Source organism: Anabas testudineus, chromosome 17 (genome assembly GCF_900324465.2).
Source record: "Anabas testudineus chromosome 17, fAnaTes1.2, whole genome shotgun sequence".
In the NCBI taxonomy this organism is placed as follows: Eukaryota; Metazoa; Chordata; class Actinopteri; order Anabantiformes; family Anabantidae; genus Anabas; species Anabas testudineus.
Genome location: NC_046626.1, coordinates 9,378,868 through 9,400,436, shown reverse-complemented (window position 1 = coordinate 9,400,436; position 21,569 = coordinate 9,378,868). Strand labels below are relative to the sequence as shown.

Here is a 21,569-nt window from a genome sequence, read left to right as displayed (position 1 = left end):
TTTGCAAGCTGCCACAAGTTATTGGTTTTCTGTTATCAACACAAATCTAAAACACAAAATACAACAATAAACATCTTAAACATTCTTCAGGAGACAATTTTAAGGTAAAACTGAACTGTCATATACAAAAGCAGAAAGATTAATAACAGCAGGTAACTTCCAACTCTGTTCTTGTCCAGTCTTGCAGAAAGGTGCTAGACCTTGTTGACTATATTTGGATACACGGAAACATGTACCAGGTAGACAAAGTTTAATACATTAAAACTAAATCATTGCAGCTAGTAGTTAGAAGAAAATGGCTCAATTTCAGTTTTTGTACATTCCCTGTGAAAATAATGGTAAGATAACAATATCATCATAGATATTTCATCTCTATGATGGATTTACAACAATCAGTAGGAAACAACAAACATGTAAATGTACATACAACTGAAGTAAAATTTGAAAAGTAGAAATTCAAGTGTCTCTGACAAAATGTATATATATATATTTTTTAGAAAATATTTGGTGACTTCAGTCTCTCTTTTTTTTAAAATGAGGTTTCAAATATTACAGCTAAACCCATCAATCCAGTCGTTCTGCTCAGGAACTAGAACTCACATTCATCTCTTCAATTTGATCGTTGCTCAATAGGAATAATGTTCTTGCGGTTTTTCAAATTTCAGAGTCATCGATGTACTGCAGAGATGGTAGGTTAACACATGGGACGTCATTCTCTGCAGCACTGAATGCTGCCTCCCCTCTGTTGTGGTTGTTATTCCTGTTGCCTGTTCCCAACACCAGAGGCTTGTCCTCTGCCGGGCCGGGCCTCTGTGAAGCACCTACATCCTCACGAGTTCCCTGGGACTGTCCTCTACTTTTCTGTCCACATTTCCATGGTAGGGGTAGGTGGCCTTTGTGAAAGTTCCAGGCTAGAAGGGTAAGAAGAGAAACTACAAGAAGTCCGACTGAAACCTGCAGTACAATCTTAGAGGGGCCGTCGCTCTGAGCCTGGGGTAACAGTGTCAGACCCTTGCCGGAGCCTGTTGCGGTTATTCTGACCTCATACTCAGACACAATGGTTGTGTAATTCACACCTTTGGAGCGCTCCACAGACAGGCAGCGATACCGACCAGCATGTCTGTCTGAAGCGTTGAGGATAAGCAGTCCGTCTTGTAGGAGCTGAAGGTGAGCTGAAGGCACTTGGTGGCCTTTGTCCATCTCCCAGCTGGTCTGTGCCAGGTTAGAAGGTGTAGGGCAACTAAGCTTCAGGTTTCCACCAGGCCAAATGGACTGATTCATGGGTCTAACAGGATCTGAGAAAAAAGGAAAAAAGTTCGTTCAAATAAGAAAAAATTATTCGTATTGATAACACTTGGATTCTTTAGGCAACACTTACCAGCAGCTGGACAAAGAGAAGCCTGTCCTTCTGTGACACTCTGGATCAGTTCTCTTAAGTAGAAGAAACAATAAAATATGCATATGACATATAGTTTGGACAGTTCTGGAGGAGACGTTGCTTAATCTACATGTTGTTAAAGCTACACCTACCTTTTTGAATTAGAAAGAGCAACACATCTTCCAGCAACTTTGTCCCAGCCACAGTATGGGTCTCTGGCTAGAACACAGTCCATGCAGGATGACGACCTCTCACAGGTGGCCACTGGCATTTGTGCTGCTCCATCATCTGAACCTGCATATAGCTGACCCTGTACATGTAGAATTAATCACACAGAGCAATGATTTAACATAATATACAACAAACATGCACACGAATAATAATTTAAAAGTTATAAGCCAACAATATGAATGTTTTTATTACCGTGACATTAGACATTTTCAGAATCTTGATTGCCTTTGGAGGCTGAAAAAGTTGAATTTCCCCTATGATGAACATCTCTCCATCATAGTTCACTGCTTTCAGCACGGTGCCCTCCTCTTTTCACATATAAAACACAGAAACATGCCACATTCATATGCTGACACATGTTCTTATGTGCAACACTGACGTCAAGATATCAAGACTGCAAAGTGCAACAAATACAGAGGTGAGTGTGCTGCTCTGTTACAATCCTACACGTACCTGTGCCTATAAACATCACGTGGTGCTTCTTGCCATTTGCATCCTGCACTTGGTCAACTATAATGCGTGTGAATGTAGAACCCTTTCGCACCAGCAAAGGTTTCTGTCCAACTGGCTGGATGGCTTGGTCCATGAGGGGCTTATCTTTGATAAACTGAAGGGTCCGGTCAGGGAGGTCCAGCGTCTGAGTTATACCCGCTTTACGAGCCTCATTGTTTATACACTGTCAATGGAAGAAGGGAAGAAAAAAAGAGAACATAAGAGTCAGAGTACAAAAAGAATCGGCTTTGTGCAGGGCCACTCATTTAAAAAAGAAACAAAGATGCCTTTTGAGGTTTTGCTTTATTTCGTACACACACATGCACAAAGCGCATAGTGGGCAGACTTACAGCTCCAGGCCGAGGGACAGGGACGTCTCCGCTATACATCACCCACTTAACAAAGGAGGTTTCTACGGGGACCGGGGTCTTGTATTTCCCCTCTGCAAACACTTTGCTGATGTCAGACACACGGTAGGCACACACTGCAGAATGTTGTAATGTGTCCCTGAAACACACATACAAAAAAAAAAACCAAAAAAAAACACAAAAGGTGAGCACAGTAATGTGCCGAAGATCAGTAAAGAGAAAGAGACCCTCCCCCCTTCTGTGTTTATTAATTCAAACGTACGACTGTGGTGTGAAGATGGCATAAAATAAACAGTTCTTCCAGCTCTGGTGAGGGTCACACCAGCGGTAAGTGTCCTGGATAATGTACGGCAGCTGGGACTGTAGCACTGGACAGTCCATTCTGGCCTTCAGGAAGGATGTCCACCTCTTCTGCAAGGTCCTCTGACCTCCAAGATCCCCCTGTGAGCACCACAGGCACCGTGATGCCACAAAGACAAAAGGATAAACAAGAACACAAAAGGGCACAATCAGGCAGCGGAAAGGGACACGGTACGACTGAGGAAGTGCTTTTTATATGTTATTGCTGTGCTAGGAAGTGCATGCATTGTAAACTCTGTCACCTTGCAGACACGGGCCACACGGGAGACCACCAGTGTGTTGTAGCAGTCACACTCCACAGCTGTCTCACTGAAGAACAGGTAAACCTTGTCGTCATCTCCATCCTCACTCTTCTCACTCTCTGGCATCTGAGCCATGGAAACAAATGTGGGCTCTGGGACAGAAAGAAGAAAAAACACAACTCTGTCTCAGCTAATAAGCAAATCAGTTGACAGTTCACCTCAGAGACCACAGAGACAATGACAATGACATCAAAAACAGCATACTATTACATCTTACCATTAAGCCAGGAGCTCTTAAACTCCGTACGTATGATGCTAGAAGAACTGCGCATCAGGACAGGTTCGGAGCCCAGGAAGTTCATAGAAGTGGCTGAATACAGGGTGTTATCTGGTGAGACAAGACAGCAAGTGAACACTTTGCTATATTAAAACACTCTTCTCCAAGTTCTTATACCGTTCTACAACTGCTACTTACCAACCATGATGGAGGCATATCTCTGGAAGGGATCAAATGGACACTTCCCTTTGCCATCCTCTGCTTTCTTTTCAAGAGTCAGCTTTCCATCTGCATATGACTGCACAAACACACCGTTAGATCCCAGAATGATTCGAAAAACGATACATCAGTCCATTCGCATCAGTTTGACTTAGCTCCGACTCCTCACCATGTAATCACACACTGGATCAAAAGCATTGCTTCCACACACATACATCCTGTTGTCCTTCATCTTATGCAGGATCCTTATATAGTTCTTGCACTCCATCTGTAAATGTATGAAAAACTCTGATTATATCTGATCAATATACAATGAATTCTAATTAGCACAAGCTAAAGGGACCCACCTCAGGACTTTTCCCCTTGTTTTTACAGTCCATTTTTTGCTGCTGTGTCACTTCCCATTTAACCTAAAAGAGTGACATCAATTGTGGTCAATTGGTTTTTCTGTCCTGAGAGATGCAGAAATGCAACATTAGCAGCTAAAGAAGCAGTTAACTTGTATGTTTAAATGTAATACAAAAGGAAGGAAGGCAGTTGAAATCACACTGTAAACTTTCTAATAGGTAAATTTTTGTGTTTATTGACAGATCGATGAGAAAATCGATTTTATTTAGCACCTTTTTGACAGCATTTTACTATTAAAAAGGGCTTGCGTTTGAAAAGGTAGCCAATACAGCTATGACGGTATATTAGTCACTGCTTAACATATGTGAACATTGTGTGACAAATGCATTTTGTTCCGGCTCTGCAGACACACACTCAGTTGCTGTGTTACTCAGTTACTTGTGTAAGACATGTTGCAAGATGGTTGTGAGTCAGTTATCACGTCATTACACATTTAGAACTGGAGAAGTTTTTTTTATATAGTTCACATTAAAGTTATTAAAGGTAGTTTATTTATTAAAGGTGTGAGGGTGCTGCCTGAACTCAAAAGCTTTCTTTGCCTGAGCAAAGGTAGTGCTAACAAATGGGCCCTGCTCCAAGACAGAATTGGCCTGAACTACATTGTTGACAAAAGTGTTCTTACTGAAGCAAGTTTCTTGGAGATGTTTTTGAGGTCAAGGGCATAAATGGACTCCCTGGCACCGAGCACTAGCAGGTCCAGGTCTTCTCTCAGCAGCATGGTGGTATAGTTGAACACACCCTTCTCACTAAACGTGTGAGTGTAGTCCCCTACAGACAGAATATGAGTAATTAAACCATTTTCCTGTGAGTCAAACTTTAATCATATGTGCCAACATGACTTGAGACATTTTAGGTCAAGATTACACAAGAAAGACAGCAACGCTTACGGTAGAAGGGCACTGATTTGCGGGGAACACAGTCCAATGGCGAGTCTTCTTCCAGCATCAAGGCCACAGGCAGGAGCCAAAAGACACAGAGGGACCCCAGCGGATACATGGCTCCTTTGTTCAAGTTAAGAGGAATCTAAGCTGTTTTGTTTCCTTAACAGTCAGTCATACAGGCGTAAAGACGCTGTGTAGCATCTATGACGTGAGGAGTTCTGTGCTGACTGGAGGGTACAGGCCCCTTTACTGGCCTCGCTCAGCAGGCTGTCCATGAGGAGATAGATGGCACAGACCAAAGAAACAAAGCCTAGGAGGCCTGAAAGAAACAAGGTTGGATGGATATCACAATTGTGTGACGTGACAAAAAAAAAAAAAAAAACTATGTGTACAGCTAAACACTAAACACAAAAAGAGAAACATTTAAGATGAAATAAAAACTAAGCCAAAGAAATCAAGCAAAAGAGTAGAGAAATGGCCATAAAGGGGTAGAGTGAGCTAAAGTCAGCACGGCAGTAATTCTGTCAGTGCCATAGTGATGTTAATGCAGAGCCATGAAAGGCATTCAGCAGGGTGCAGGGATGTCAACTTCAGCTCTCCTGCAGCAGGAAACACAAGCGCACAATGAGAGATTCACAGAGCGTGCCAAAGAAGCTTTTGCACAAAAAAAAAAATTGTTGCAAGATTGGCTTCACAGACAAGTGCAATCACCGATAGCCGTCTAAAACTAGACGTAAACCCACCACAAGCTGATGCAAGTGGGCCGCCTTGCTGCGCCAATAACCGCTGTTGCACAGCCTTCTCAAGAAACAAGAAAGATGTGGTGATGAGCTGTGGCATGTCAGAAAATGCAGCACTGATAAGGTGGTTCACATATTTTGGCTCAGGGGCCGAAACGTGTTTCACTCAGCTCCACTCTGCACGAAAACGCGCGTCACATGTCTGACTGAAGAGCAGCAGGCTCAAAGCATTAACATTAGTCTGAAAACAGTGGGATATGCAATAATGAACAACCAACCAGTAAACTTTGGAGATGTTCTGATTCATTTGGAGTTAAATTTGTTGTTTTATTAAAATGCAATCAAGCATCAAGTCCACAAAAGCCTGCGCAAACCTTTCCTAGCAAAGTGGTGGTTAGCCGTCCACAAAGTTAATCACTTACCTGAGCGCTGACACGCCCCATACTCCGAAGGTCTCCAATAAAACAGTCCAAACACCTGTTTAACCCAACTTCTAAACTAGTAACTCTTCGTTGTTTCGCGGGTTAATGCCTCAAATTAAGTCTTAATATGTGAGAAAAGAAAAAGAAAAAGAGAAAAAGGTCGCGGCTGTTACAACGAGGCGCGCAACACGAATGGCAGCTGGTGACGAGCTGGTCGGTGAGTTTACAAGTTCCCAGACATCAGGTTAACTTCACTGAACCTGAGCAGGAAAAGGCGTCTCTCTACCCACCAGCAGCTCCTCTCTGTCTGTCTCTGTCTCTCTGTCTGTCTCTGTCTGTCTCTGTCTGTGTCTGTCTGTGTCCGTCTGTCCCCTCCTCTCTCGGACCCTGAATGGCCGCTCCTGCAGGTTCGTACCGACGCTGATCTGAGGTCTGATCAAGTTTTCATTGTCCTTATCGCACACTTTAGGACACGGCTGATTTAAAAAAAAAAAAAAAAAACAAGAAAAGAAAAAGAAATGGGGCGAGGTAAGAGATGAAACCAGCAGGAAGGCGACCAAACGTGTCCAAACACGAGTGTTGAAGTGTGGAGTGTGGAAATCAAGTCCCTCCGCTTAATTAGAGAAGAGCCCAGTGTGCTGCAGGGTTGACAGTTTATTTAACCTCACAAAGAAACAAAGACAATAATAGCCCGAGGCACTTTATTTAAAATGATCTTACCGGATTATTGGCTAATTATTGCAGCATTATGCTCAATTAAATGTTGCAGCTAGTAAAGGTGGGACTACTTTATATTGCTGAGTGGTTTGTTTCCTCCGCGGTAAACTAAAATCTGCTAATACAGATTACTAAAATATTTAAAATATATTATTTTAGTAATCTAGGACTAAGTGTACAAAATATCATGACATCAAAATACTCATTAAACACCTGTTTAGTTACTTTTATTGGTTTCAGCTATTACCATATGTGTTTTTTTTTATGTTTGAGTCCATATTTATTACATTTTCAATTTTCAAATATCTGGGATTGTATCTGTTATGCTACATACATATACACATAGCTCCATCCCACCCATGGATGAGGACATATTTTCTTTTTTAAATGTAAAAGCAGTGAGTTGGACAACACATTTTGTCTCGTCTCTTTGTGGTGCAAATAAAAATGTCCTGATTGTGGATCATCTCTATAAGACAGAACAGACTGTCCAACCGCTCTCTGCAATCATTCACTCATGATATTGTTTATTCTATTATTATGCTGTTTCCCCATTCTCCCATTGTCACTGGGGTGTCAGACTTTTAATTAAAGACTGGCTTTTAAAAGGAAATAGTTTAATTCTAAGAAACCAAAAGCTATTAATTCACAACAAGGAACAATTAAGATTCATGCAAAACAATTTAATACTTTCAACACTATTCATTCATAGTGATCAAGAAGACACAACAAATTATGTATAAACATACAAGAAACTATTCATTGGAAGAAGACACTTGATTAGTTGATCACAGTATGCCACTAGTACTCAGACACGTCAAATCTGCAAGGACTGACCAATAGACAGCAATGTCAAAAACGTTCCAGTTTCACACGTAGAGATACAAGTTGTTTGATTTAGTTTTCTAAAGGTAAAGAGGTAGGGTGTGGTGTAATACTGTGACAGAGCCAAAAGTCTCCAGGTTCAGTTTGCAAGATGCTTGGTACTGTGTGCTGATAAGGTTCCAGCTCTTCCAATAGAGGGCACCCTCACATACGAATACAACAACCAGATTTTCTTGAAGAGGAACAGAAATCACCAGGAGTTTCCAGAAATTACGTGAACAAGGAAACACTTTGTAATGAGCACCAACAGTACAGTTAAAAGTGAGTGGGAAATGAGCCACACAAGTGTCACTGAGTAAACAACATATTAATGTTTGCTTTCATTTAGAAACAACACCCCGAGCAGCAGGCGGAGGTTGTGCAGGTTTCAGCCTCCAGCCAGCTTGACAATATTTAGTCAATATTTCTTCAGTCCTGTTACATTTAATAAAGAGCTGGAAGCTGAGCGTGCCTGGCTTACTTTACTTTCAGAGCAGATAAAATGTCTCGGGTCAGAGTTTCTCAGCAGTCTGTGAGTTTGTTTGCTCTTTAGTTTCCAGTGTTGCAGTAGTTCAGATCAGCAGCTCAGTCCACAGAAAGACATGGGTCCAGACAGCAATAGATCAGGCTCAGGTGGTGGCCCGGGATGTATCAGAGCTTCTCTGATAGGCTCTAGCTGCCAGTCGCATAGATTCATAGTTCTTGTGAACTGTTTTCTGAAGCAAAATCATTTGTTGTGGCACCATTATTTTTTGCTTTGCAGGCAGTTTTCAACAGCTTTATGCATGTGGTCAAATCACTAGTGGATTGTTACCCAACCAACGCAGCATTTTGTGAGGTGTTGTGAATCTATTCCAGTGTTTACCAAGCAGTCTAATCACAGTCCATTTATTCATGTCAAGTCCAACAACTACATAGTGAAAACAAGTCCAGAAAATCTCCTTCAGAGAAAGTGTCATTTTTTTTTGTAGTCGGTTTGTCTTCCACCTAGAAGGCACAAGTTGAATACATAGCTGGGTGGGTTCTGGCACTGAAGATTGAGTACGCTGTGAAATAAATTACTCCTGACTGGCTCGTCTCTTCTCTAGTTTCATTTTGAGTTCCTCGTTGAGCGCTGTCAAAGAAAAAACACTTTCAGTGAAACAAAATGTATAAAAGTAACAGGATCAACCGCAGCAGGTGATCTCGGCACCGTGTACTCACTCTGTGTGAGAGGTGAAGGGGAGAGAATGAGTCTTCTCATTGGGTTGGTGGGCGAGGCCGGCACTGGTGATGTCAGGATGCGGCGATCTGGAGCAGGAGACCTGGACAGAGGACTGCTGGACCAACGATCTGCACAAGGACAGTAGTAGTGATCATTGTTCCTGTCTGTCTGTCACTGTGTGTGACTTAGTTAAAAGAGACAAACCTTGTTTTGGAGGCAGTGCAGGAGCCTTGGGCAGGGGACTGGAGGGGGCAGTGTGGAGGATCCTTTCTCCATTTTCATCATTAGCAGAAACATATGCTGATGACACAAAAAAACGCAGTCAAGGTTCACTTGTAAGATTTAGGACAAAAAAGAAATAAACAGACAAAAAAGTGTGCCTCACTGATATTCTCCTCATACGGCTCCTCCAGCAGGAAAGGTTGTAAAGTTCCTGCTGTCTTCTCTACTAGGGCATCAATGACCTCATGAAGTGTAGCACAGGGAATCTAGAAGAAGAAACATGTTGTATTAAATGCTTAAAGCATACATGCAAATACTGTTTATCAGCCAGTGTTATGCACTTACAGGATTTTCTACATCAATGACATAACCACCTTGATCCCTCTGAGTCACACGGTAATGTCTGAACACTGACCTACAGCAAAAGAAGGCAAACAAAGTATTTAAAAGCTGCACTGAAGATGGTGACCATTTGTGATATCTGCATCTGTGGTGCCCAGATGTTTACCCATTAAGGTCTTGTCGAGTGGTGACAGCCAGTGAGCATCCGTCTCTGCCTGGACGGAGCAACATGTTGCCACAGTCTGGATGCCTCTCTAAAAGGACTTCAGCCTCCGTTCGGGACACTGGACGAAAACACCTGCACACCCCACACATACATTAGTAATGGTAGCATGATCATGCACACTACATAGGTAACAAATGGTAACACAGAGGGGAACTCACGCTGGGATCTCTCCTACTAAAGGCACGGAGAGAGGAGAAGGAGGAGCACGCGTGGGAGTACGAGTTCTCCGTCTGGACCTTTCTTTGTCCACCACCTCCTTGAGCATCTGCAGCTGGCCCGGCAACAACGTCAGACAGGACGGTACGTTCAGCTGTGGACAGAATCTCTTATTAGCGCAAGAGAAAACCATGCATGAATGTATAGTTTAGCATACAGTGAGAAAAAGTATGTGAACCTTTTGGAATTTTATGTTTTCTGTATTTATTTGTCATAAAACGTGATCTGATCTTCATCTAAGTCAAGAGTATAAACAAATATAATGTGTCTAAAATAATAACACAAAAAAATTCTGATCTTTATCATAAAACCATAAAAACGCCATAGTGATAATGGAATTAATAACTGGTTGACAAATTGATAAAACTTTATGACAAATTAATACAGAAAACCACTAAATTCCAAAAGGTTCACATACGTTTTCTTGCCACTGTAGTTGATGTGCTAAAGATGAATATTTACTTCTGTGACAGAGTAGAGGAAACCTTTCCACAGCTCCCTGGATTCTAAATTAGGTGCCTGGAAAAGAAAACAGGACATTTTCACATTTCACCCTGTAGAATCTGGATTTCCAGAAGTTGGAACTTTTCTAAAATGCAATGACAAGGCTGTGATTTGGGCAAATATCAGTTCCTAAACCATTAATGAATGTAACTTGCTTTAATAAATGTTCTTATATTTACAAAATACATATAAGCTAGTCAGTGAAAATCTTTTCGTTGTACTTGTACTTTGTCAGACAAATAAAAGTTCAATCCCATTGACAAGTCACAGGTTTTGCTTAGAAAAATTACAAAAACAAATGTTATTATGAATAGAATAGAATAGAATAGAATAGAATGCCTTTTTGTTGTCACAGATACAATATACAATATATACATGTAAAATTAGATTAAATGCATCTCACTTTTGGTGCGAACATGCTTAAATATAACATAAATAACAATAATAACAATAGCAGCAGGGGGTGCAAGTCAAATGTTACTAACTAAATTACTAATAAAAATGTTTGTGATTAAAAAGAGGTCGTATTAGAATTGAAAAGATTGCAGCTGTGTAGAACATATAATTCAGTTTCTCTGCATCTTTTTACAGTGCAGGAATGTCTTCTTCTGACCATTTCAATTCAACAGTATTTTTCTTATGCAATCAGAAAATGACTAATGTTACTGTACAATAACACTGATTTACACTTGTGATGTATGTAAATGTTGTATCGCCCAGTTCAAAACATCAATTAAAAGTAACCAAAAAGTGATCAGATATGAGTCACATTGATGAAGTGGTTAAAATTGTTACTCATATTTTTAACAGGGTAACTAGTAATCAGTAAAACAGTGTAAACCTTCCCAACACTTACTGTAAGTTTGATCTCTCCATCCTTCATGCGGAGAATGAGTCTGGCTGCCTCAAGGTTTCTGTCCCGGCTGCAGTCATCCTTCAGGGACACAAACCCACTGAGGTCCAGCTTCTCCACATACTGTAACACACACGAAATACAGGATGTTTCAATATCAACTCACTATGATGCACAAGACACAAAATGTGTGGTCTGAAACTTACGTGAGTGTCTTTGGCATTATTGAAGAAATACAAAGAATTCCCACACAGACAGGTCCACATTCGCCTTGATGCCTGTCACAGATGGAAATAAGCAGATTAAATGTGTGGTTGGGGGTGATGGGGTTTGGGTAGAAAGAGGGGTAAGCTGCAGTGGAAGCAAGTGTACCGTTTTCCACATCTGTGTAATGGAGATGTCTCTTTTTATCACGCTCACATTTCCTGTCCCAAGAGATGAGTAGAGAGTGGGCCTCAGCTGCTGCCAATCTGTCTTCATAAATCACTGCAGCACTGTGCACCTGAGCCTCCCTCTCTATATTATGACCCTAACGAGAGGGGGGGGGGGCCGTGTCCCATTCTTTAGTTATTACACAATTTACAAACACAACAGTCAGTGTAAGGGAAGATATTTGATATGCATGTCAGAGACAAAGCTGTCAGGATCTTATGTGATATTATGGTCTGTTCTTTGAGTCAGCACTAGATTCTGGGATCACATGCTTTACACTGGACGTCTACACAGTGGACACCACCTCTACAAATCTAATTAAATGACACATATCGGACTAACGGGTTTCACTGATTTCTTCATAGATTGTTTTGCAGGCACACACTCTTGCACAATCACACACAACGGGGCTACAAATCCGTGACAAAGATCCTCAGCAGCGCCAGAGACGGTCTCGCCTCGCCCATTCTAACACAATAAGGAAGTTGACAGCTCTCCGGGAATGAGGGGGGGGGATCAGCCGGCGTGCGGTGCATACACACTGTGACCACCCCTACCTACAACATGCACTGAAACAACATGGCACTCGAGCTGCACGGGGCGAACCTACCTTTTCTTTCGGTCCTCGCTTCTCCAGGAATCCTTCATAGTAGCAGGGCGGGAGCTGCGCCCGGGGTCCCCCTGGCCCGGAGCGCTGCCTGACGGGTGCAGCCGCCATGAGTGTAGCTGACTGGCCACCGATCGAGGACAAAGGGGCGCTGAGTAATTCGGGGAGTGACACGCCTTCCCCGATGAGATAGTGCTGTGGCAATAATCCAACAGCTGGCTGGTGCAGCCCGCAGTGTCTGGGGGGTCATGCAGACGGGTGTTTGTGCAGATTAAACATTGCATGTTTGGGGGAATAAATCCTAAAGTGGAGGTTTTTATTGAGCAAATAATTAACAATTGTGCAAATGTTATTAGCTGAATTTAAATAAGAATCAGGTGTGCTACACATAAAAAAGATGTAAAAGAGGAATAAGAAATAATCCTAGATCTCTATTACTCTTTCTACATAATGATATAAAATTGCTTCAAAGGTAAAAAGGCCAATTAACTGGCAGTATTAGTAGTAATTCTATGACACACTAGATTCAAATGACTTCATGTTTATTTGAAGAAAAATGAACAGCATCATTTCCCCTTAACAGCGTAACAAAAATATACAATACATAAACGATTACATTTAGTATAGAGGTAATCCATATATCCTAAAGATAATCCAGGATAATCCCACTTTTAGTCTCCTCAAAGTCACAGTTAAATAAGGCATAGCATAAGACACTGAAGCTGTAATGAAGACACATGCAAAGCAAAGCCTGATATCACTAAATCAACATTACAAAGCTCGGATACTTATGGTATTTCTACACGTTCACAGAATGTAGCATTATAATAAATGTCAGATAACTATTTCAGCTGCGACAACAGCAGGACACAGATATTGATCTTTCTTGACCTTTGTTTCATGACATTATCGCCAATATACAAGCTGCATAATAGCTGAACCTGAGCTCCTGACCCTCCTTTCCTCTCTAAAACTCGAGGCTTTTGATCTAGTGTAATGAGGAATATAAACCCACACCTGAACCCCATAGTTAATATTCAGCACAGCCAATCTTCTGGCCCTAAATGTAACATGAATAACATAGGAGACATGCAAACATAACATTAAGAGGCACAGACTATGTTAACAATGAGGAGATTATTCTGGGGATGGACAAGGAGACAGAGCTCCAGAGGCAGCATAGGATTGGCATGGGGTAGATAATGAGAAAGGGGGTAGGGACACAGGGGCAGGTGGTGAATAAAGGGGGGTGGGGGTGGGGGTGGGGTTGGGGCATAATCCACAGCTGGGTGCCCTTCCCTCCTGAAAAGACCTGTCTGTTCCACTCCCAGTTTAAAATGGAGATGGGAGAGATGAGTGGGGCAGGGGGCGGCCTAACACGGGGATCATGACAACGGGAGAAAAACTTGGAATTTTAGTGAACAGCACAAGCCCTCAGTTAGTAGTCTGCTTGTAATGGTATTAATTGAAACTGAAACCAGCCATTGTGTACAGGCCTTCCTCAATATTAGTTATTTTTGAACACCATAGTTGGGCGCTAGCATCTTCTGTCATGAGTTATTCACACTTTCAGTCTGAAAACTAAAGCAAATCCTAAATGCAAAATACACATCAGATTAATTTCCATGCTCCAAATTACAGGTTTGAGTACTAAAGCCAAGCTTACCCTAGCATTGAGCTAAATCAGAAAATTCATGGACAAAAATTGGGTAAAAGGCCACAAAATATTGTGACACTGCCAGCAGCATCGGTAGAGCCTGAAAAATAGAAGAACCAAAGGATACAAACATATTGCTTCAGTGCAATGGTGCAAAATATTGGCAAGAGGGTAGATCTCATCTTCTGTGAGCTACCCTGTAAAGGAAACCTTTGTCTGGAATTAGCTTTGAGAGACAAGAGAGTGGAGAACATTTAAAAAAACAGAAGAGATGAGAACAATTAGTGTGATGAATGTAGATTATAAAAATAGGTTCATTTGTGGATCCTTCTGGCTGCTTAGATATGAACTTTAAAATAATGTCTAGCATAAGAATAAACTTAAAAAAAAAATTCTGACCGGCTCCAATAATTTGCTGAGAGATAACAAAAGCTATAGGTTAGTACCACTCAAACCAATGATTAAGAATAATTTGTAGCACCACCAGGTGGCAGCAGAGGACAGGGCTAAACCTCACAGCTAGTCCTCCATGTTGAGTTCAACCAGTCCAGGATGACAACAGTGCTAGAGCCTTAAGGAACTGAAGGGAAAACTGGGCGTGTTATTAAACAGTGCTTAGAAGAATGCAAATGTGTAGTGCCAATATCAACAATACAAAAAATGTGGATATAAAACAAGGAATGAATATAAGAATAAAAGCTAAATTTAGTGTTTGTTGACACTGTTGACCATGTAGTATATATATATATATATTGCATTATCTTGTTATTCATCAGTTCTGGTGAAAGAAGTGTAGTGTATAAAGTGCACAGGTGTACAAAGAATGCATTTAAAGCCCAAGTATATGGTAAATGCAGCCAAAGCATACACCATAGTTTTTCAGACATAATATACCTACTGTTTCTGATACATTGAATTTTCTAAGAATAGAAAACTTTTACTCTGATGACTCCCAGATACAAAAAAGTTGGTCTATATCTTTAGTTGTACAGTATATCCTTTAAATACAATTTAGAAGTGTTATCAAGAGTTGATAATCATTTCATTACCCCCCTGCCCCATCCTTTCCATCTGCTATGCTGTTTTCAACGTGGCAGTGGTACCATTTCTTCGACATAGTTGTTGGGAAAGTATCCTGTTTTTCCATGGAGCTTTCCCTCGAGCCAGTTCTCATCAATTCGACTGACCAAAGTGATGATGTCACCCTCGTGGAAGCCCAGCTCTCCATCGTTCTCTGGCTCAAAGTCATACAGAGCTTTACAACATGGCTCAGCTGCAGAAAGAGACAGACACACAGAGGAAGGAAGAACGAACAAATAGAGTCATTCAGTTAATCTGTAAAAAGAAAAAAATCTGACAACTTCCTCTAACAAGCTTAGCATATTCCCTTCAAATGACTCCATTACAGGCAGTGTCTCACCACTATATCACAAACTGTACACAGTATATTTTCCAGTAGGACTCTGGAATAAACCCCCCGGTTTAAGTCATTAAAACAATAGAGATTTATAGGTTAGTTATCAGTATAGTAAGGGACAATTCTTCTGAATCTCAAGATAAATGCATTGATGTGTAACAAAGCATTGCAGTGTTGACGTTTCAGGCCCAAGACTTCTAACATATTCTTCCTTCTTTTGTTTGACTGGAGAGGAGAATGATATTAGATTCAACCTCTGATTATATCTGTAAAATAAACATGTACATATTTTTCTTAAGGTTCAGAAGATTCAGCAGTCAGTGACCAGACTGTCAGTTACATACAATTCACCAAAACAATGACTACTGGCATCTTTTTTACTCTTAACAAAATAACACACTCATTTAAAACAAAAAAAGGACTTGCTAAAGTTTGTATGTCTCTCCAGCCGGAAGCAGACAAAATTCACTCTCCGACAAGCCCCACCTAGTCCGATCTGACAAACACAGTGGACCCAACAAACACCATTCAACAATGTTAGTAGAATACCAGAATAGAAGACCATAACACAGACATGCATACACCACTCTGTCATTCAGATGTGCAACAGAGTGAGTGAAAGTAGTAAAATGTTTGTTTAAGTGACGCTTTATATTCATGTATCCACTCACGCCGCTTGCTCTTGATGGAGCTTCTCTGGACGGATGTACCTTGATACTGTGTTGGGGCTGGTTAATGTCACAGAAGGAAAGGATACATCAGTCTTACAAATGGGATTGAATCACATTCATACCTTCTTGAGAGTAGGACCTGAAAACACATGCGCACAGACGTTCAAGCACACTCACACAGCTCTCACAAAATATATGTTTACCTTGAGAGTAAGCTGAAGGGCTTGTTGGTGAGTATCCTCCGTTGGACTGTTCTAAATCTTCCAAGTCAAATGTTGGTCTGGGTTTGGGTGTATATTCACGCCTTGGATGATTCTGAGCGTCATTCACCCTGAACACATTCAGAATAAAAAGCATTACCTCACAAGACTAGGGCTGAATCTACATCTTTATTAAAAGTAGATATTTAGAACTCAGCATCAGCTGGTGATTGACATGCACAACTTGGATTTAGATGTAAAAAAAAAAAAAAAAAGATGGCATAGCTGAATGATCCCTATATATAAGCTGGGGAACATAGTCTTGACGTTCAAAAAGCTTGTCTTTTACAAATATGATGCTGACCTTTCTCTCAGTTTATCAGATAGCTCCTCCAGGATCTGATAGGCCTGTTTGTGGTATTGCAGCAGAGATTCCACAAATGAAGCCAGTTGACTCACCTGCTCCACCTACATGACCACACACAAACAAATTATTTTAGTCTAAGACCAAACAAACAAAAGGCTCAGATCCTTCAGTGAAATATTTACTTATTAAGTGTTTGCATTTCCACGTTTGTTTCAAATTATAAGGAAATGGTTCATCACAATAGCTTAACTCAAAAAGCTTAATCCCACACCGACAGGCATGTAAACTGTAAATGCCAAATAAAACAGGTTTGACAAGCTGACATTACTGCAAGTCACTGTGAAGGAAAGAAAAATTGCAATTCGCAAACCATAACACATAAGAAAGATGGTATGTGTCATCTGATATGGTGTAAAGTGTCTTGGTAACTATGGATCACTTATATACTAGCCAGAATAAATGTATAGGTTTCATTCAGGGCTGAATTTGTTTATGTAGGTTTTCTTTGCTGCTTCTTCACCCCTCTATTTCCAGTTTGGTATCCCTTTCATAACTACTAGTTATGAAAGGGATACAACCAATTCATTATATTAATCTCCCACTGTAAGATAAGCCTAATAAGGCACCTGCCACAAATTAGTTGTAACAAAACACAATAGGGGAGTTTCATCTATTACAGTTAATAAATGTAATGTACTTGCATCTCAATAGACAAATGAAACAGCTTGGCTACCAAGATATTTTCAAGCTCTCTCAAAACGTAAGAGATTAAAGGAAAACAAATACTGATTAACCACAAGTTAAACTTATGTTTTAAATTACACTTTAGTTCAGCTCTAAAAACAGAGTAAAAAGTCAGGACAAGTGCACTAACACTTCCACAGACGCAACATTTATATTTAAAACAACTGTAAGTGGGGAAACTAAACAAACACTCCTCGATGTCCTACTTAGCGCCACCAAGACTATCGTTCACCTAAATATTTTACTCATATCTTATTACTTATTACTAACAATCACCAAGAGCACCAACTGATACATCTTTTTAACATGGCACATATTAAAATCAAGTCCAGCAGGTTTCATCTAGTCATCTGCAATACAAAGTGAGTCAAGTTCAGTCTACAGGTTACTCACATCTGTTTCCAGCAAGTTGTGCATGGAGCTCTCAGCCATCTCTTTAGACTCATGGAACTTCTCCAGGGCCTGCCTGATCTCTTCACCTTGGATTTTACCTTGACGTTTCTTTTTATAGTCATAGTCCAGGCGGCGACCCTCCAGCTTCTTCAGGTGATGCTGAGGGAATGAAAGTTTGATAACGTTTTGGAGAATGAGGTTACACAGAACTGTACAGCATTATATCAATAACACTTGTCCATGTTCAGCCATGCTATTAGTGTGATTAAAATATTTGCATCGCTGCAATGCATCTGGATTAAAAAATACTTCTGCAGCAGACACACTGTGAAACTCATTAGTCAATGCCAGGCCTGTACGGGCAGAAGCATACTACCTATTTCATTCTACCTGAATGTCTTTGATATCTTTTTCAGCGATAGCCTGCAGTGGGTCAATAAAATTCTGCTTCACATCAATATCCAGAGAGTCCTTGACCTCGGCCAACCTCTTCATCGACTCCCCTGTGTCTATTAGAGCCCCACCTGTGGTAGAGACAGAATAAGAAAGTGTGAGACAATGTGAGTCATGCTAATATTAAACACATTGACAAAAACACACTATCCCTACATTATCCTGCTCTCCAACTCATTTCATAGATTCCAAACGTGTAAATTTTACACATCTCTTACACCACGTATGTCATGTTGACTTCACAGTTCTTACCAAAGTTGGTGTTCTCGCCTATATCCTGTCCATATTTGGTCATGCATTCCCCAAGTAGACCCTCAGGCTGGGGGTATCCTGGACTTTTCACCTGTCCACGCATTTTGGACACCGTGTTGAGCATAGAAAGTTTAGTTCTGGTTGCTGGGTTGGGCTGCAGGTACTCAGATGTTTTATTGAGGACATCTACCACTGCTTTGCTGGTAATATCTGCTCTCTGATGATACAAGGAGACACATTTATGGATACATGCATATACTGTGTGTGTGTGTGTGTGTGTGTGTGGATGGATATAATCTTAAAATTAAAAAGTACCCTTTCGAGGTCCTTGAAATCTTCATCCAGTTTTGTTCCTTCTGCACCTCCAACTTTCTCACTCATCATCTGTGAGCAAAGAGCAAACAAAGCAATAAATCTGACTGGACTCACTCAAGTTTACTGGTCCTGATGAATGTTTTCTTAAAGAACTACACACAGTTTGTGCTTCATCAGGACAAAGTTGACACTCTTTACTTGGCTTTTTGTACCGATGTCATTGTGAATATTACTGTTAATGGTCTACTGTTAGTGAATCATAGAAAGAGGCTTAAAAACATTAGCACAGGGCTAGATCCTGTCAAAAAATAGAGCTTGAACCAGATCTTGAAAAACCTCCCTGTCGGATTCCAAACTTAAATGGACCAGACCTTTAACTTCTTCCATTTTCTTTTCTCAGGGCCTGGTAAACACTATTCTCAAAATCCAAGACATGTCAGTTTTTTTCCATAAGAGAAGGAACCTCTTGAACTCTGCATGAGGAATTTTCAAACTAAACTTTCCTCTATACTGAGAATCCCTTCCTTTTTTCCAACCAGATCTGCACATGCTGCAGTTTCCTACACTAACACCACATCCACGGATACTTCTACTAAATACACATGCTAACTTCATTTTTCTCTCCCTCGCCAATTCAAATCCTCACTCACAGATGGTACACACATTCCAGTTCTCATGCAGAGCAGCAAACTCTAAAATCCTGTACAGTTGTGTGGCGGACCAAACAAAGAGTTATTGTATGTATGTGTGTGTGCATGCACTGTCTCTCAACTTGGTGCAGCTGTCAGTATGACACTGTACATACAATTATGACCGGATGAATAGATCAATTCCTCTAGTAACATAATAAACAAGTCTGAATTTATTAAACACTTGGTGGCTCTGAAAATGGCCTAAGCATCCTTAGACTATTCAGACCAACACATTCTCTAACTGTAAAGTCCAATGTAAATTTTAACTACTGTTAATGAAACGCTGAGATGTAAATGAAACCAGATGTGAAGTGGTTGCAGAGAGATGTGTGAAACACAAAGAAGTACCTTCAGCACCCCAGCTGCTGTACACTTTAACTAATAAACCTGTTCATAATGTGTAAAACTCTGAGTTTTGGGCTTTTTTTTTTTTATTAATTCCTTGCAGTGACTGGTTTACAAGTAACGTGGATACAGGATTGAGATTTGCTAGGAAAAACAACAAAAACTAAATAAATAAAAATCTTAAAAACAAAAAGAGAATATTTTATTGTTGTATGACATGGACCATGTAGGGCAACTACATTACACAACTGATTATTGTGTTCAATACTGTTTTCTTGACAACATCAGGTGGCCCGGCTTGTGTTTACAGAGGGTAGGCTGTTAAATAAATATAGGTCTATAAAGTTATACTGTGTGTCCAAATAGTTGAGGCACAGCACACAATGGGAGTTGGCCAGGTTTGCAGACTCTGGTTTCAGCCACCCACCTGCACTGCATAGCTTCTCCAAAGGTGAGTGTAGTAAATAAAATGTTGCATTCACCTGTGGTGTGCTGTTATTACTGTATTGTCAATGCAATGACTGGAAGCTGGTTTGGGCACAGTATTCAGATAAGTAGGATTCCATTAGCCACAATAATGGTACACACCCACTGAGCAAGTCCCACTTCCACGTCGCATAATATTAGGTCAAACAAAAGACCAGGCGAGACTGGTGTCATCTGTCAAAAAGGCTACATACCTTGTAGAGTTTTGTGTTTTTTGTTTAACTTTTAGATACTTTATCAGTCAAATGTTTAATTACTTTCACATTAGAGATGTTTTGGTACACAACAAACCTGGCTGACATTTTTTTTTCCAAGATTTTCAAATGCATCACATGCAGAGCTGTGATACTGATGCACAGACTACTGTTAATACCTGACATAATGTATCAGTCAGACATTTGGACTGACACAGTCATTATGTCTAATATGTTAGTAGATAACGGATTGCATTGCTTTAAATGTAACATTAAGTATAGAGATGTGAAAATAATGCGCACAGATTAGTTCAGTTCAGCAGATGGAAACACAGGATCCTGCACTTTAATTTACTGAAAACTACATTATGTTCGCGTTGCGCACTTAGATAAAATATTTGCTGCAACCTAATGACACTCTTATATCAACCTTTAACGTTAGTTAACGTTGGACTTTTAGAGTTATGACATGATGTTAGCCTGTTTAGCGTTAGCTAATAACGTTCTGCTAAACTTAGCTAATTTCAACTTAAGCTAATATTAAGGGTAAAAGTTGATGTTACTTCTTGAAAACATTTGGCAGTTGTTGAAAAGTTATAAAATAATAACATTACAGGTGCTCGTGTTTAAAAACAACGTTTTAGTCCGCTTTAGCTAGTTAACAAGCTACCTTAAAGCTAGCGCAACAAAAGTTTTACGTGAGCTAGCGAACATTTTAGCTAACGGTTAGCTAGCTGAACTACCGGCTAATGTTGAACAAGTCGTATTTACCTGGCTCGCTTTGTAAAATTGCTTCTTGAATCCTGCGACAGACATCTTGCACCGTCTGTTTTGACACCAGACCCTTAGCGAAATATGTTTTTTTTCTTTGCAACACTGCGTTTGTAGCTCAAAGCAAAACAGCAGCCGAGTAACAATCCTAGTTTGCACCGTAGATGTGAAACCTGCTCAACAACCACAACTTCCTGGCATCAGTCTTATTGTGGGAGGATCCGGATCCAGTGGAAGTTCAACGTTAGCTTAGTTCCCAACCCTTGGGAGAAGGCAGAAGAAGTGGAGGGAGGATGGAAAGGGAGCTGCTTCAGCTTTCTAAAACGTGCTGGGCTGAAGTTTACTGTAATGTAATGGAAAACAAATATAACTACGTGGAAGCAGATTTCTCTTCCCCCACAATGAGC

General features: G+C 40.6%; 3 protein-coding genes across 5 annotated transcripts; all 3 read right to left on the bottom strand.

Moving 5' to 3' along the window:
- Positions 1–5: 5 nt before the first annotated feature.
- sema4e (semaphorin 4e) lies at positions 6–6,623 on the bottom strand. Of its 2 annotated transcripts, none has more exons than XM_026374447.2 (15): positions 6,019–6,623; positions 4,863–5,175; positions 4,598–4,743; positions 3,915–3,977; positions 3,737–3,835; positions 3,547–3,646; positions 3,349–3,459; positions 3,072–3,223; positions 2,732–2,910; positions 2,452–2,608; positions 2,063–2,285; positions 1,802–1,917; positions 1,531–1,688; positions 1,379–1,431; positions 6–1,295 (listed from the first exon to the last, which is right to left on the bottom strand). In XM_026374447.2, the coding sequence occupies exons 2-15, from the start codon at positions 4,969–4,971 to the stop codon at positions 655–657; spliced, it is 2,307 nt and encodes a 768-aa protein (XP_026230232.1). In that variant the 5' UTR covers positions 4,972–5,175; positions 6,019–6,623; the 3' UTR covers positions 6–654. The 2 variants fall into 2 exon arrangements, with proteins under 2 accessions (XP_026230232.1, XP_026230233.1); XM_026374448.2 differs by lacking the exon at positions 6,019–6,623 and adding an exon at positions 5,600–5,654.
- A 795-nt stretch (positions 6,624–7,418) lies between these two features.
- On the bottom strand, positions 7,419–12,450 carry stap2a (signal transducing adaptor family member 2a). Its single transcript, XM_026373737.1, has 11 exons — positions 12,209–12,450; positions 11,373–11,444; positions 11,170–11,289; positions 10,272–10,328; positions 9,752–9,903; positions 9,534–9,665; positions 9,371–9,440; positions 9,189–9,291; positions 9,008–9,103; positions 8,803–8,931; positions 7,419–8,713 (listed from the first exon to the last, which is right to left on the bottom strand). Exons 1-11 carry the CDS (start codon positions 12,314–12,316, stop codon positions 8,658–8,660), a joined length of 1,095 nt encoding a protein of 364 aa, XP_026229522.1. The 5' UTR covers positions 12,317–12,450; the 3' UTR covers positions 7,419–8,657.
- Positions 12,451–12,730: 280 nt separating this feature from the next.
- On the bottom strand, positions 12,731–21,358 carry LOC113172216 (endophilin-A2-like). 2 transcript variants are annotated; one of them, XM_026375082.2, is made up of 9 exons: positions 21,163–21,358; positions 18,675–18,743; positions 18,360–18,576; positions 18,045–18,178; positions 17,655–17,813; positions 16,515–16,618; positions 16,154–16,281; positions 15,951–16,007; positions 12,731–15,135 (listed from the first exon to the last, which is right to left on the bottom strand). In XM_026375082.2, the coding sequence occupies exons 1-9, from the start codon at positions 21,205–21,207 to the stop codon at positions 14,948–14,950; spliced, it is 1,101 nt and encodes a 366-aa protein (XP_026230867.1). In that variant the 5' UTR covers positions 21,208–21,358; the 3' UTR covers positions 12,731–14,947. The 2 variants fall into 2 exon arrangements, with proteins under 2 accessions (XP_026230867.1, XP_026230869.1); XM_026375084.2 differs by lacking the exon at positions 15,951–16,007 and having other exon boundaries at positions 21,163–21,357.
- Positions 21,359–21,569: the final 211 nt, after the last annotated feature.